The 17,872-nt window shown below is 42.1% G+C and overlaps 1 protein-coding gene across 1 annotated transcript in view; it reads right to left on the bottom strand.

Annotated features, from left to right (window-relative positions):
* The window catches only part of CTCF (CCCTC-binding factor), a 68,560-nt gene that overhangs the window by 24,369 nt on the left and 26,319 nt on the right, over positions 1-17,872 (bottom strand). The window contains exons 2-4 of the mRNA XM_006165225.3: positions 6,089-6,878; positions 5,575-5,745; positions 2,573-2,706 (exon numbers count right to left, since the gene is read on the bottom strand). Coding sequence (XP_006165287.1) covers positions 2,573-2,706; positions 5,575-5,745; positions 6,089-6,869 — 1,086 coding nt within the window. The 5' untranslated portion in view covers positions 6,870-6,878. The remainder of the gene's footprint in view (positions 1-2,572; positions 2,707-5,574; positions 5,746-6,088; positions 6,879-17,872) is intronic.

Raw genomic sequence — 17,872 nt, 5'->3', positions numbered from 1 at the left:
CTCGGGATCTTGGGCACGCACACACATGCACCCGGCGTGAGTTTTAAGCTACCAGGTCCAGGACATGAATCACGGTGGACTACAATGGAGTCCAGCAACACAGCCATTATGCTAACCGCTGGTCCCTAAAAAGGAATTTTATACTACTCTTAACTTGCTAGAACTTAAAACAGTAGTAAGTACTGAATTTTAGTTTCCTCCTTGTTATAGAAATTATCTAAAGAGTTTTTCTTTAATCCCTTGATATAAAATTCATAATTTTTTTGAAATAATTATTTATTTTATTTATTCACTCATTTATTATTTTACTTTGACCAGAGACACAGAGAGAGAGAAAGATTGAGAAAGCAAGCTGCCAGGTCCGAGACTCAAACCGTGGTCAGCCATGTGGGAGTGTCCAGCACCTTAACCACCACACCTGCTGGTCCCAAAATTCATAATTCTTAAATGTTAAACTTCCTTTCTCTTCCATTCTCATCTTGGGATTTCGGACATGCACACACAGGCACCCGACATGATTTTTGAGCTGCTGAGTCTGGAACTCTAATAGTGCAGTTGACCACAGGATCCAGCTGCCTTAACCTCCACGCCACCTGATGGCCCCCACTGATGAACTATCATAAATAAACAAATTAATGAATGAATAAATAAATAAAGGTTTTTGATTATAGAGTACATGTGCTAGTCTTGAAGAGACAGCAAGACAGAGGGAAAGTGAGAAATTGCCCCACAAGGAGGATGGTCACGCTGTAATTCCTTCTTTATTGTACTCTTGGGATTTGGGACATGCATGCATATGTGTCCAGCATGTTTCTCAAGCTGGTGGGACTTGAACTGCACAGTTGGTCATGTGGGATCCAGTACTTTAACTTCTGATCACCACCTGTTGGCTCCTGTTCTTAAAATTTATATACATACAGTAATCACTTAGTTTTGATTATAATACTAAACATGGTTGCTTCATAATTTTATTATATTATCAATATTTTTGTCTCTGTGAGAAAAATACAGTTTTCTTTTTCTATTAAGATTTTTGCCACAGAGTGTATGTGCTCACTGGAGAGAGACAATGACAGGTAAAATGAGAAATCAGCCCACAGGAGGGATGGTCATGCCACAATCCCTTCTCCTCCTGGGATTTTGGGCACTCACACCCACACACCTGGGATGATTTTTAAGCCACCAAGGTCAGGGAGTCAAACTGTGGGTAGCCATGTGGGAGTCCGACACCTTAATTACTATACCACCTATTGACTCTGAGTTTTCTTTTTAGTAGTATCCTTATCCAATTTTGGTAACAGGGTAGCCTCAATAAACTTCCCTTTTTTCTTCTTTGCTATTAAAGGGCATGTGTGCTCACTGGAGACAGAGATAGAATATCCCCTGGGCGGGGGGGACTACCAGGCCACAATCGCCTCTCCTCCCTTCTCCGGCATGTGTGCTCACTGGAGACAGAGAGAGAATATCCCCTGGGCGGGGGGGACTACCAGTCCACAATCGCCTCTCCTCAGGACCTTGGGCATACACATATATATGCCCAGTGTGTCTCAAGCCACCAGATCCAGGACTTGAACTGCATAGTAAGCCATGTGGGATCCAGTCACTATGCCACCTAGCTCATTGTTTTAAAATTTGCTACAGGGTATGCATGCTCACCAGAGAGACAGACAAGAGACGAGAAAGTAAGAAACCAAGATTGCTAGGTCTGGGACTTGAACTGTGGTAGTCCAGAACCTTCACCACCACATTACCTACTGGCCCCCCAAACCTTCCATTTTTAAATGCTCTGGGTAGTTATTTCTTTGAAGTTTGGTAAAACTTCCCTGAAATAACTTTCAAAACTTGCAATCTTTTCTTTTTCTTTTTTGGAGAGGTTTTCATTATAGGGTGCGTGCGCTCGCCAGAAAGACAGAAAGAGACAGAGAGACAGAAAGAAATCACCCCCCGGGGGGATGGCCACGCCGCAATTCCTTCTCCTCCATTCTCCTCCCAGGATCTTGGGCACACATGCCCGCGCGCCTGGCGTGGGTTCAAGCTGTCGGGTTTGGGACCTGAACCGCGGTTAACTACATGGGAGTCCAGCGACATAGCCATTACGCTAACTGCTGGTCCCAACATTCTTTTCTTTTTTTAAGTTTTTTAGTTTCAGGGAATATGTGCACTTGCAGAGGGAGACTGGGAAAGAGGGAGAGACATAGGAGAGTACTCCCACAGAGGGGTGGGGTCATGCCACAACTCCTTCTCTTCATTCTGTTGGGATTTGGGGCACTCATGCACATACGCCCACTGTAGTTTTAAGCAGCTGGGTCTGGGACTCAAACTGCATGATTGGCCATGTGGGATCCAGTTCCCTTAACCACTAGGCTATGAGGTGGTCTGGCTTTCTTTTCTTTAACAGGTAAATCTCTCTCACTCATTACTGGTTTTGCAGGGGAGGGTGTATGTGTATGTGGTGTGCTAACAAGTTAGTAAGATTCTCTACCTCATCTTAAGTCAGTTTGGGTAGTTATTGCCTCATACTGAAAATCACAGTCTACCTAAGATAGGTACTAACAAGGTGCTCAACACTCACTTCTACACTGGCGTAATCACACATGGAACACTTAAATGGCTTCTCATGGGTGTGTTTGTAACGACGATGCCGCACTAATTCTCCACTGGTCACAAAGGCCATGTCGCAGTCTGGGCACTTGTGAGGACGAGTACCTAGAGAAAGGAGGGTATAATAGGAAGAGCAAGATCAAGGGCACAGTTAATGAGAGCTCAATGTGTGACACAACTGCTGCATGAGACTGCAGCACACAATGAGACTAACGGGAACACATTAGTCATCCCATCAGCTCTACACTACTAGCCTGGAGGGGATGACCACACTGCAATCCCTTCCCCTCCATTCTTGGGATTTTGGGCATGCATGCACACATTCCCAGTGTTTTTTTCAAGCCCCTGCGTTCAGGACTCTAACCGTGTGGTTGGCCATGTGAGATCTAGCTGTCTTAACCACCACTTTGTTCCAACCCTTGCTAAAATATACAGTGTTTTTTAAACACTGATGTTTTATCAAGGACAGGACACAAAATTAATAAATACTATTAATTAATAGCATTTAATATTAAATACTGAGATCCTTTTGCACATCAAATCTTACTATATTCAAATTATACAAGCCCTTTGATCTGTCTGTATTCTGAAACTTTAGAAAACACAAATATACTAAGTTATTTTCTATATTAAACTGTTTTTGTTATAAGGTGCGTGAGCTCGCCAGACAGAGAGACAGAGAAACAGAAAGCGAGAAATCACCCCCCCAGGGGGGATGGCCACGCCTCAATCCCTTCTCCTCCATTCTCCCCTTGGGATCTTGGGCATGCACGCACACGCGCCCGGCATGAGTTTTAAGCCACCGGGTCCGGGACTCAAACTGCGGTTGACTACATGGGTGTCCAGCGAGATAGTCATTACGCTAACTGCTGGTCCCTATTAAACTGTTTTGATAAGGAATTCCAGAGGCTTACTGAAAGCTTTACAAAGTAGATTTTACTTTTATGTGATTTAAACAGATGACTTTCAAATATCCATGTCCAATATTCTGTGAGCTAGAAGTCAACTAATCCAATATTTAAATATGTCTACGAACTCATAATATACCCTCTACATTTGTTTTGCCTGTTATTGAAAGAAACTTAGTATTTTTAATATATTCTCATTGTGGAGTTTAACATAACTCCATAAAAAATGGATTTTCTTTAATCACTTTATATTCTGAATACTGCTTTAGAAATAACATGCTTAGGTAATAATGAGAATATTAGGGAGATAAAAGTGACAGCACAATACAGTGCTATTTTCATAGACTGTAATTCAGACAGAAACTAGTGACTATCTGTAATTGTGGGCACCAGTAACAGGAAGGTAATCCCAAACACCAAAACCAAAGGAAGGGTGCCTTTGAAAATGAAATTGTAGAGTAACAACATAATGAATGGGACCAGTCATCTGCAGAAATAATTCTAGAGAATCAGTCCCTCCTGATGAGAGAAGTATGACTGGAATATAACAGTAACCATGAAATTCCAAGGCATGCTTATTTGTTTATTTAATTTGCTTCTTCAGTACTACTGAAGATGTACAAGAGAAAGAGTTCTTTCTGTGGAAAGTATATAGTCCGGTGGTACAGATAAGTGAAACGACAATCAACAAGAAAAGGAAAGCAGCATCCATTCCTGATATGACAAGGTAAGCTGAAAGATAATTCCCAGTATTTACCAACTACTACAGAGGAGAAAGGGCCAGAGTCTCGGGGTTTCTATCAGGCTGTACCACCTGACCACCTACGCCCCTCTGCTCAAGGTCCATGCTCACCAAATCTCCTTTCAATTGTTACATCTGTACACAGACAAGGGTATCTCCTAGAATGTACTATAACTGCATTTAGAGAGGAAAAGCTATACACCTCACTATAAACTGAAACTATCATGTACACATGTGATTCTCATGGGTGTTGCTAGTATGAATTAGTCCTTTCAAGTAAGTTCTGGGTAACCAGACAGACTGAACTTCTTGTTTGCAAAGCTGAGGTCTAGACTATGGTACAGAGTGCCCACAGCAGGCAGGACCCATCTTTTATGCGGGTCAGCTACCTTTTCTTTGTCCTTGACATAGTGTCTTCAAAATACCAAAATGCCATAGTGCCTTCTGAGTAGAAACTAGGGAGACACTAAAAAGTGAGTCACATAAGCAAAGAATACACTAATGCGCAGCATACTGCTTACAGGTCAACACCCACTTGACCATGATCATTTGATAATCAGCACATCAAATCAAAAACGAGAGTTACCATACAAAAAGAGGTAGAAAATATGGATAGAGGAAAAAGCTATTCTGCCTGAGGTGGAGAATAAGAATAGAAGCAAGCTATTCTGTGTGAAAAACTATGCAAGTGGAGTTGTAGCTAAGTAAGTACTCTAAAAATACAGAGTCCAGAAGGGAATATAAAGAGAGGTCCAATGTACAGAGTCTCCTCATTTTGGTGACCTTCTGGAACTTGACCCCAGCCAACATGAAGCTAATTTTTAGATTATCTGAACACCCTATTAGAGTATGCCTGGTACTCAAGTGACAGAATGATGACTTAAAAATGTTTCATTCTAAGGTTATAAATTACGTTATCTTTCTTGAGATGAAATGAATGGAAACACGAAACGCCAGTTTTTACAAAGGTAGGACTATATTCTATTTCTAATGTTCTTCCTCATAGTGCCTGGTCATTTTTTGTCATTGTTAAACTCTTAACAACACAATAGTAAAACTCTTCAGGAAACACTCCAGGTTAACTACTATAAATGGCCTTTTTCTGGATCATTATCCTTATGTAATTTGGATTTCCCACTAAATATTCTTTATATTTGCTTATAACTAAGCCTATCTGCTTACATGAAAACCAAGATTACAAAACGAACATGATAAGGAAGAAGAAAACCTTCCTTCTTTTCCTGGTAGAACTGATCTGAATGATGCTTAAATACAAGTTTTAACTTTTGCTAAGCCATAGACCCCAACATTCTTATCCAGCACCTGTGTGTGTGTTAAGGTGATTCCTCAGGAGGGTGACTGTTCTGAATGCCCTGCCACAGAGATGGCACTTGTGTGGTCTCTCATCAGTGTGACTTTTCATGTGACGATCCAAATTTGAACGCCGTGGACACGTGTAACTGCAAAGCTCACACTGGAATGTCTTCTTTACACCTATATGCAAAATAAAACACTTTTTGCAGGGTTTCAAAGTGTTAAGATTAATTCTAATCTTAAATTTCCACAAATATAATTTACCCTTTTATAACTAAACCCAGTCTAAATCATGTTAAGTCATATTTTTGTATCTCATGTAATTAACAGATTTATTTCTTTATCTTCAGGACTATATATATAAAAAGAAGGTACTCAATCTGGAAAAAGCTTTTAGACTAGTTAAACTGATACCCACATAATAACCTTAAAAAAAAAAATTAAAACAACTTGCATATGCACTGTGTTGTGTGCTTTATCCCAGAATGATTTTATGAGACTACTATGGATAAACTCATTTTACCTTTCTTTTTAATTTTTGTTGGCTTTGGAGGCTTCATATTACCAACCACTTTCTCTGCATTAACATCTGAGAGCAGACCCTCCTGCTGCTCTTCCTCAAAATCATAGACAGACACATCCACATCTTTGCCCTCCTCTGTGTAACGCAGTTTGCTCTTTTTGGTTTTCTTTGTTTTTTTGGCTGGTGGCTGATAGTCTGGGTCTTTTTGCCAAGTAGGATCTTCCTGAGGAGGAAGTTCCCCTTGCTCTAGTGTCTCCACTTCTCCATTGGCCCCCACTTTCACTACTTGAAACCCTTCAGGCAAAGGTAAGGTGTGACATATCATGGGTTCACTCTCTGCAAGGCCCTCTTTGGACACTTCATTCTCATAAGCCCCCTGAAGTTCTTCTACTGAAGTAGTAGCAACAGGTACAGTCACAGGAACAGGTACTTGAACAAGCTGAAGCTCTCCTATGTTTATGGGCTGTTCTTCCATATTTACAACCTGCAAGGTGATGATCTGGGTGTCATCCACAGCAGCCTCTGCTTCTGGAGCCACTGTACCCTCCATTACTTCAGTCTTCATTTGAAGAAGGGTAGGATCCAGCTGTTCCATCATTACCATCTGCACACTGCTGTTGACATCCTGGACCACCTCACCCCCATCCGTCTGGTTCTGGGGTAGGTGGCAAGCATCTTCTTCCTGGCCCCCTTCCCGGCGTCTCTGGTAAGTCTTTCTCTCCTTTCCTTTAATGAAAGTTTCGGACTCCTCCACAATAGCTTCAACCGCCTCACCTTCCATTTCCCCTTCCTTTATTAAGGGAGAACATAGATTATTATTTAAAATAAAGTCTTTTCTAGATGAACACACATACATTTTAAAACAAAAGAGACCCTTGGTGAATAAGTTAGGTATCAACATTCCTATTTTAAGATCAGCACAAACATTATGTGCCTCCTCATGAAAGGGAAAAAAACACCACCTATGAAACAATCTTGTCAAACAAAACAAAAAATCTGAAACTAATCAAGCTCTAGATCCAACTATTAATTAAGAGGAAATTGGTGACACAAGATGTTAAATTATAGTACAGGGATAAAAATCCAGACAGTTTCCTCTGCAAATAAATGACCAGAAGGAAAAATAAGGATGGAGGGAGAATCTAGAGATCTGTGGCTCTCAACCTGAGAAGACTACCCTAGGGACATCTGGCAAGGTCTGGAGACATTTTCAATAGTCACTACTGCGGTGGGATGTGCTACTGGCATCAGTGGGTAGAGGCCAGAGATGCCAATAAGCATTCTACAAGGTGCAACTTCATCCTCCACCCCAAAGAGCTACCAGGTAAAAGATGTCAAGAGTGCTGAGGCTGAGAAATTGCAATACAGACAAAAGAGAATAACAACTTGGCTGGCTTCAGAGCAAAGTGGCTAAGCTCTATGCATTGCGAGCCAGCTCTCACATGGCTGACCACAGTTCAAATCCTGGCTCTGGTGGCTTGAAAGACATGCCAAGTGTATGTGTAGATGTATGTGTAAGTGTATGTGTGTGCACATATACATGTCCCAAATCCTGAGAGGATGGAGAAATGGAAGAAAGGGAATTGTGGAGTGATCGTGCCCCACTGTGGGGAGGTTCTCTCTCTTTGGCTAGTATTGAGAGGCTCAGACAGTTAAAAAAAAAAAAGGCAAGAGAGCGAGAGAGCGAGAGAGAGAGAGAGAGAGAGAGAGCATGCACGTGCAACCAATCACAATGTATAAATCTTGTCTAGATTCCAATTCAATAAAAAAAATAGTTAAAATAATAACATCAAACAACCAAAAATTTCAACTTTGGGTTTTTGACAATATTGAAGAATTATTAATGAAACTAGTTTAACTGTCATACACTTTGTGGAGGTAGGTTGGGAGATACAAAATCTGATCAAAGGATGCAGAATTTCAGATAAGAGAAATAAGTTGAGATCTACTACACAACATGGTGACTATAGTTTATAATGTATTGTATACTTGCAAATTGCTAAGCGAGATTTTAAGTATTCTTACCACACACAAACACACGCACACATACACAAAAGCAATAGGTAATGCATGTTAATTAGCTCAATAGAGCCATTCCATAATGTACACTTATTTCAAAATATGTTGTATGTCTTAAATATATGTAGTTTTACTTGTCATTTAGAAGTCTTTTTAAAGAATTATTTATTTAACTTCATTTATCCTTTTTTTTTTTTTTTAAATTTGACCAGAGACAGACAGACAGCGAGATTGGGTAAATGAGAAAGCAAGCTGCCAGGTCTAGGACCCGAACTGCAGTTGGTCATGTGTGAGCCCAGCATTTCAACCACTAGGCCACCATGCTGGTCCCCAAAACAATCTTTTTTTTTTTTTTTTTTTTTGCTATAGGGCGCGTGTGCTCGCCAGACAGAGAGAGAGAGACAGAGACAGAAAGCGAGAAATCACCCCCCAGGGGGGATGGCCATGCTGCAATCCCTTCTCCTCCATTCTCCTCTTGGGATCTTGGGCACGCACGCACACGCGCCCAGCATGAATTTTAAGCCACCGGGTCCGGGACACGAACAGCGGTCGACTATGTGGGAGTCCAGTGACAGCCATTACGCTAACTGCTGGTCCCAACAATCAATTTTTAAAAAGATACTCGATTTTTATTTTTGGGGCCAGCATGTGGTATGCTGTTTGAGGTGATGGACTCCCACATGGCTGACCATGGCTTGAGTCCCAGGCCTGGCAGCTTGCCTTTTCATATACACACCCCCTTCCCAGTCAAATGGAATAATAATGATGATAGGTAAAATTGAATGAATAATTTTTTTTAAAAGAAGTATGCATTTTCTACACATATTTATAAAAACATTGGCAGAGTCTTTTTTTTTTGTTTTTTTTTTAAGTTTTTGCTATAGAGTGCTTCAACTCACTGAAGAGACAAAAGAGAGAGAAGGTGAGAATCCAGAGAGGATGGCCATGCCACAATCTCTTCTCCATAATCATCTTGGGATTTTTGGACATGCACACACATATGCCCAGTGTGATTTTTCAAGCTGGGGGTGGGGGGGTGGGACTCAAATCGCATAGTCAGTCATGTGGAACCCAACACCTTAACATCACGGCCCAAGTCTTGCTGTTTTCAAACTAAATTCTACCTTAGAAAACATGTGCTAGCATGTTTCTGTTAAAAAAAAATAAAAGCTTTATTAAGGAATAATTAATACATTCAAAAACTATATATTTTGTGTATACATTTTAAAAATAATTATTTAATTTTATTTCTTCTTCTTCTTTTTCAATTTGACCAGAGAGAGAGAAAGAGAGAGAGAGAGAGAGAGAAAGCAAGTTACTAGGTCTGGAACTCAAACTGTGGTTGGCCATGTAAGAGTCCAGCACCTCAACCACTACATCACCTACTGACCCCCTTGTGTATACATTTTGATGAGTCTGGACACATGTATACATCTGTGATACCATTGCCACAATCAAGGTTATGAAACATGACCTACAAAATTTCCTTGTGGCTTTTTTCCAGGAAAGTGGTAGCAATAACACTTACCATGAGATCTGTCCTCTTAACATGTTTCAAAGTGTACAATACCATATTATTAACTACAGACATTATTTTGTTACAAATTTCAAAAACTTAATCATCTTACATAACTGAAACTTTATACCCACTGAGCAACCAATTTCCTATTTTTCCCTCCCGTCACAGTTTTTTCACCTTGTGTTTTTTCTTGTTGCTAACATGTATTTTTTCCCCCCTTCTTGCTAGAGGGTCCACAAGCTCAGAGAGACAGGGTGGTGAGAGGAGCACTGACCATGAGGCATGGTCAAGCCACCACAATTCGTTCTCCTCCATCTCTCCTTCCTTTCAGGATTTTGGGCGCATATGCATATATGCCTGGTATGTTTCTCAAGTCGCTGGGTCCAGGACTTGAACTGTGTAGTTGGCTGTGTGGGATACAGCTGCCTTAACCAATCAGGCTATGAGTTGGTCCTTATCCTGTTTTTGTTGTTTTTTGTTTGTTTGTTTGTTTGAATTTGCTATAGGGCATGTGAGTGAGAGAGAGCAAGAGCGCACACGAGAGAGATGGACAGAGCACGAGAGCGCGCTCAAACATCACCACAGGGAGGATAGCCACACTGCAATCTCTCCTCCATTCTCCTCTAGGGATTTTGGGCATGCATACACTCATGCCTGGAGTGTCTTCAAGCTACCAGTTCCAGTAATAAACAATGCAGGTGGCCATGTGTGACCCAGCTGCCTTAACCACCACACCACTGGCTGGCCCCCTCATCAAAGAGCCAACTGGAATTTAGATCCAGACTCCAATAGCCCCTCCTTGCCTGTAGCAGCTACACAACGCTGATTCCTGTATCATACCATCAACGTGACATCTGTTTCTCTCCTACTCTGCCATGAAACAAGTTCCCTAACGAAAAAGACCATATCTAATAGGTGATTTTTACTCTTTAGCACTATGCTAGGGTTGGTTAAGTATTTAATAAATGATAACCAATTGAATATATAATAGAAAACAGAAAATGTAATGGTCAGTTCAGTTTTTGGCTCTTAAATCTTGAGTCCTAGGGTACCCAAATACTTAAGATATTTAATGGTGTCAATCATCTAATTAAAAGCAACAATTTTACTTAATAAAATCCATGAGTCTATAAAAGGTTACTTTAAAATTAAAATGTAAAGTTCTGTATTCTTGGCCTAGTCTCAAACAAAGTTTTTGCTACTTCTATTAGAGATACCTTCCTCCAGTTCTCTGCCCAGGCTCATTAACATTGTGTTTGTGGAGACAACAGGTGGTATGGTACTTAAGGTGCTAGATTCCCACATGGCCAGTTATGGTTACAGTACCAGACCCGATGGCCTGGAAATCATGCCAGGCGTGGTAGGTTTGGTGAAAGACAGCATGACCAGGTGTGACAGGAACATGCTTCATAAATGTAGAATTTGAATGGAACCCTGCATATGGACAGGGTATTATAAGTAGAGTCTGGTGATGTATGTGTCTATTTTGCAAGGGAAGGGGTTGAATCCTTAGGTGGAGTAACATACATGTGGAAATAAGTTATGAGGAAGGATAAGAATTGGCTTAAAGTACAGAGGAAAGAGTACATATTAAGACAGGCAAGGGACCAGTAGGCGTAATGGCTACATCACTGGACTCCCATATAGTCAACCATGGTTCGAGTCCCAGACCTGGTGGCTTAAACTCACACCAGGCACATGTGCATGTGTGCCCAAGATTCCGAGGAGAACAGAGAAGGGATCGCAGCATTGTCATCCCCCCAGAGTGTGAATTCTCATTTTCTGTCTCTCTGTCTTTCTAGCAAACACACGTGCCCTATAGCAAAAACCTCTCCAAAAAAAAAAAAAAGGACAGGTGAAAGATATGTTGGTTATGGTCATTATTTGATATTTGATGGTCTTTAATGACAAAATATGAAGACCATATATGGCTGGCAAGAGAAAACCACATATGCTTTTCCAGACAAGAAAGTTAAGATTCACTCATTTCACAGAGAGTAAGTCTTGATTTCCTGAACAGTGTCTCTACTTTTGCAAAAAATGCAAGATGTATTCACATCTTTCTGATTTTCTAGACCTCTCCAACCCCATGATAACCTATTCAGATTTATTTCTTACTGCTCTCCAGCACACACTTCCTCCTTAATCAAGTTGTCTTTTCACACAGTTGTTCCCACTGCCACCTCCTCCTGTTCTCATCCATCCCTCTCAGATCTAGCTCATCCTTCGCACAACTAAACATCCTGAGGTTTTGTGACCATTGCTTTGCTCTGAATGTGTCTACTGATAAAGTAACCACAAAATTTCACACTTAAAATGTTCTTAAAATGAGGGACTGGACAGTGGCTCAGTAGTAAAGTGAGACATTCTGCAAGGTGAGCCCAGTTGGAAGGATTCCCAGTTCAAATCAAGAGACTTCCCTAAGTAGGCCAGGCACACACTTACCCATGATTCAAGCTGAGAGCTGGGAGTGGACTGCAGCATCAGGACCCTGTTGAAGGTGCTTACTCCCTCCCTCCCTCCCTTTCATTAATGTAATAAATTAATTGACAATAAAAAAGATAAGGCTAGTAGATGGCATGGTGGTTAAGGCGCTAAACTCTCACATGAATGACTGCAGTTCCAGTCTTGGACCTGGTGGCTTGTTTTTTCACTTTTCTTCTCTTTCTGTCTTTCTCTGGTGAATTAAAATAATAATAGCAGCAAATAAAATTAAATAGTTTTGGTTTTGTTATTTTTTTAAAGGAGATTTTTGCTATACGGCACATGTGCTTGCTGAAGAGACAGAGAGATGGAAAGTGAGAAATCACCCCCAGGGGGATGGCCATGCTGCAAACCCTTCTCGACTCCCCTCTAGGGATCTTAGGTATGCATGAACATGCACTCAGTGTGTCCGGGACTCAAACTGTGGTCCACTAAGTGGGAGTCCAGCGATGTAACCATTATACCACCTGCTGGTCCCAATAGCTTTTTTTTTTTAAAGAATTATTTTGTATTTATTATCATTATTATTTTCCAGTTTGATCAGAGAGACACAGAGAGAGAGAGAGGAAGTAGAGAGAGAGAGTAAGTGTGAAAGGAATCCACCAATTCCGAGACTTGAACCGTGGTCGGCCATGTGGGAGTCCAGAGCCTTTAACCACCACGCCACTTGCCGGCCCCCCAATAGCTTTTTTTCCTATAGTGCGTGTGTTCTCGCCCAAGAGACAGAGAAACAGAAACGAAAGCGAGAAATCCCCCCCCAGTGGAGATGGCCACCCTGCAATCCCCTCTCCTTCATTCACCCAGCCTGAGTTTCAAGCTTCTGGGTCTAGGACTAAATTGCAGTCAGTCACATGAGAGTCCAGGGATATAACTATTATGACATCTGCTGGTCTCATTAAATAAATTCTTTAAATCTTTTTCTTTTTTTTTTTAAAGTATATATTTGTGGGCCAGTTGTTGGTGTAGTGGTTGAGGTGCTGGACTCCCACATGGTCACCTGAGGCTTGAGTCTGAGACTCCACAGCTTGAAACTCACTCCAGGTGCATGTGCCCAAAGTCCTGAGAGGAAACTGGAGAAGAAGAGACTGTGTGGCATGACCATCAACTTTCTCCCACCATGGCAGGGATGGTAGGGGTGGTGGTAGTTGTGGTGTGTGCGATTTATTTTTCCCCCTCTCTCTTCCCAGAGAGAGGGCATGCGCCCTATGGCAAAAGTGCAAAAACAAAAAATGAACAACAACAACAACAACACAAAACAGGTAATAACCTAAGTAATAGTCTCTGGAAAGATACCAGAGAACAAAGAACAAAAGATCCACATGTTGGAGCCAGCAGGTGGCGTGGTAGTTAAGGTGATGGACACTTCCTCATGGCTGACCACGGTTTGAGATCCAGACCTGGTGGCTTGCTTTCTCTTTTTGTGACTCTCTATGGTCAAATTAAAATAAATGAATAAATAAAATAAAATCCACACGTTGTAACTGCTAATCTTGGCCTGTCCAAGACTCACTACATAACTACAAACTTTTTAAATACCCTCAACGATAAAATTGGAGGAGAAAAAAATCCATCCTTGCTGTAAAATGTTAGTAACTTTATAAATAGCCAAGTACAAATTAAAAGAGGGCACAGAATTATAAACCAGGTAGAAAAAGAAATGGTATATAAGAGAGTACAAATTGATAATGATTGTGTTGCTGAGGAGTTGTGCTGACAGTATTCTTTCACTGTGGAAAAAAATGCAAGGCATAAGGTCAATGAACAGCAGCATCTACTAAGGTCTTAAAGCAGTGGTCAACATTAAAACAAACAAACAAACAAACAAAAAACAAAACAAAACAAAACAAAAACTAGATACAGTAGCAAGCCCTTCTTACACTGCTTAGAAATCTCAGTGCATCCTCTGAAGCTGTGGCTCCCTTTCCTCTTCCTCAGGACAAGGCAGTCTTTCCTCTGAATTAATAATAATAGGCTAGACTAGGTCTCTCCCCACTCCCTGAGGACTGCACTCCTAGCTGCCTCTCCTGCTAGCAGCTCCAATCCATCGCTTCCATTCCTCTACAAACTCCTGCTTTCAAATACTCAGTACCTCTTAGCTCTATGCATACACTTGTTTTTACACATTCTTTAGGCTTTTTTTCCCCAAAGTTTTTTTGCCAGGGTACGTGCACTTGCCTGAGAAAGACAGAAACAGTGAGCGGGAAAGTGAGAAATCACTCCCCCAGGGGAGAATAGCCACACTGGATTTGGGGCACACGTGCATGCATATATGCCCAGCATATTTTCAAGCTTCCAGGTCCAGGAAACAAACTGACCAGGTCAGCCATGTGTGATTTGGCTGCCTTAACCACAGACCACAGAGCCAGGCCAAGAAAAAGTGTTTATTTATTTATTTATTATTTAAAATCATTCGGTCAACTTCTGGATAGAGGATAAGGCAGGAAGAGGTTCCTTCTGACCAAAGCTGGGCAATCCAGGCAACTGGGGTGAAAAGCTAGAAGGAAAACTGGACCTAAACACTTCCCTGTCCCTGCTGACTGGATGAGTGGGAGGATTCAGGGGCCTGCTTTCAACAGAGTCCTCTGAGACCTGCCTAGATTCCTATGCCATCAGTCTAGTCTGCAGCTTCAGGAGCCTGCTGGATTGGTCCTTCCCTTCACTTATCTCGGCCTCTTCTCTCCCTGCTCTATGGTGGTCACTGTTCCCATCTTAAAACCCCCTTCAGCCCCATTTTAAAAGTCAGTATCTGTCATCTCTCTATTTCCTCCATGCTCAACCTCATACTTACTGTATCTAGCCCTTTACTTTTCTTCACTCTTCAGTTTTTGCTTCATAATCCTCTACTGAACTGCTCTGAGGCTAGGAATGGCCTTTAATTGGTAAATTCAAAGGAGACTTTTCTGTCCTTATCTGACTTGACCTCTCTGTGGAATTCAGCACTCTATTCTAGGCTTTATCCCAGAATTATGTCAGACCATCAGAAAGCTGGGTGTGCTCGGTACACATGGTCTTATCCCCTACAGAACTGCTTTCATCGAGTTTTGTTTTGGCATCATGCCCCTGGCTTACACTAAAGGATACGTGGGAGAAATTGCATTTGGAGTTAAATGCTTAGAAGAGCTTTTTCTTCAATGAAGATTTTTTCTTTTCATTGTGAGACCTATGTAAGGTATCAAGTTACCTTTTTAAATTTTTTTTTGAGCATGTACCCTTGTCAGAGAGAGAAAGAGAGAGAGAGAGAGAGAGAGAGAGAGAGAGAGAGAGAGAGAAATCCCCTTCCCCAGGGGGATGGCTAAACTGTAATCCCTTCTCAAGACTCTATTCTCCTCTTGGGGTTTTTCTCTTTTTTGGGGGGAGAGGTTTTTTGCTATAGGGAATGTGCGCTCGCCAGACAGACAGCGAGAAATCACCCCCCAGGGGGGATGGCCACGCCGCAATCCCTTCTCCTACATTCTCCTCTCAGGATCTTGGGCATGCACGCACGTGCACCTGGCGTGAGTTTAAGCCACCGGGTCCGGGACTTGAACTGCGGTCGACTACATGAGAGTCCAGCGACATAACCATTACGCTAACTGCTGGTCCCTCCTCCTTGGGTTTTGTGCACATGTGCAAATGTGCCAAGTCTATTTTTCTTTTCTCCATTCCCCCCCCGCCCCCCGTTTCTGCCATAGGATGTGTACTCCTGTGCTAAAGAGAGACAGTGAGAGAGAAAGTAAGAGATCAACCCTGGGGGATGGCCATGCTGCAATCCCTACTCCACTCTCCTCTTAGGATTTTGGGCACACTCACACATGTATCCAGTGTGATTTTCAAGTCACTGGATCCAGGACTCAAACCCTGATTGGTTATGTAGGATAGCAACACCATCACCACTACACCACTTGCTGGCCCACTCCCCCAGCATAGTTTCTAAACCACTGGGTCCAGGACTTGAACCGCACGCACACTTGGTCATGTGAGATTGTAACCTCCATGGCACCTGACTGACATGCAATATTTATTTAATTTGTCAAAGGGCTCATGTGCTGGCCAGAGAGAAACAGAGACAAACAGAAACAAGGAGGAAGAAAGCGTCCCACCAATGGAGTGGAGTGCATCACATTACCTTCTCTAATTCTCCTGGATTTGGAGCACACATGCATGTATGTCTGGCATTTTTTTCCATGCTGCAGAGGCCAAAATTTGAACCACGCAGTTGGTTATGTCAAATTAGACACCTTAACTATAGACCATGGGCCAGTTCATTTACCATTCTTTTAGATGGCCACATGTCTTTTTTTAGAGAGAGATTTTTGCTATAGGGTGCATGCACTCACCAGACAGACAGTGAGAAATCGCCCCCCCCCAAGAGGGATGGCCATGCCGCTATTGCATTATCCTCTATCCTCCTCTTGGGACTTTGGGCACACAGGCACACGCGCCTAGCACGAGTTTAAGCCTTGAATTGCAGTCAACTGTGTGGAAGTCCAATGACATAACTATTATGTCATCTGTTGGTCCTAGTTGGCCACATCTTGATCAGTGTGTTCCCTCTCTATGTAATAATAACTTTTTTTCATTTACTTACCATTATTATTATTATTTAATTTGCTACAGGGCATATGTGTTGACCAGAGACAAAGAGAAGGAGAGAAAGAAAGTGAGTAAGCAAGCTGCCAGGTCCAGGACTCAAACCAAGGTTGGCTATGTAGGAGTCTAGCAACCTAATCACAATGTTACCTGCTACCCCCTGTAATAATAACTTCCTAATTTGTATTTTCTAGTCTTATTTCTCTTATCATTTATTACTTGTAATTACTAAACATTTCTTTAAATTCTTTGTAGAACAATCTATAATAAATTTGAGCATAAAAATGTAGAATATATAGAAATATGAAAAGTAGGACCAGCCAGTGACATGATGGTTAAGGCAGCTGAATCCCACACAGCCCACTGAGTGGTTTGAGAATGGGATGAGGTATGCTACCTTCTATGCTCCATCGTTTTTTCTACAAAACGAGGCTAATGGTAACCACTCTATAGGCTGTCATGAAGATAAAATAAGAAAATGCATGGGCCATCGGGTGGCATAAAGTTAAGGCAGCCGGAACTCTCAAGGCCAACTTCATGGTTTGAGTCCTGGACCAGGTGGCTTAAAAAGCATGCCAGAGGAGGACCAGCAGTTGGTGTAATAGCTATGTAGCTGGACTCCCACGTAGTCGACCGTGGTTCGAGTCCCGGACCTGGTGGCTTAAACTCACATGGGGCGCGTGTGTGTGCGTGCCCACCCAACTGGGGGGGATTTCTCACTCTCTGGTGAGCGCACGCACCCTATATCAAAACAAACAAACAAACAAACAAACAAAAAACCACCCTCCCCCCCGAAACAAAACAAAACAAAACAAAACAATGCCAGGGGACTGGCAGGTGGCATGGTGCTTGACTTTCACATGGCCAACCACACTTCAAGGCCTGGACCTGGTGGCTTGCTTTCTCACTCTCTCTTTTCTCTCTCTGGTCAAACTGAATAATCTCTTTTCCTCTCTCTGGTCAAACTGAATAATAATAATAAAGAAAGAAAATAATACTTCTTAAAAAATGCCAGATACAGGGACCAGCACTTAGCATAATGGCTATGTTGTTGGACTCCCATGTAGTCGACCGCGGTTTGCATCCTGGACCTGGTGGCTTAAACTCATGCCGGACACGTGTGCATGCATGCCAAGATCCCGAGAAGAGAATGGAGGAGAAGGGATTGCGGCATGGCCATCCCCCCTGGGGGG

This window comes from Tupaia chinensis, unplaced genomic scaffold (genome assembly GCF_000334495.1).
Source record: "Tupaia chinensis unplaced genomic scaffold, TupChi_1.0 Scaffold143830_1, whole genome shotgun sequence".
Classification (NCBI taxonomy): Eukaryota; Metazoa; Chordata; class Mammalia; order Scandentia; family Tupaiidae; genus Tupaia; species Tupaia belangeri.
Note: the sequence above shows the minus strand (reverse complement) of the source record. Positions and strands in the feature narration are given on the sequence as shown.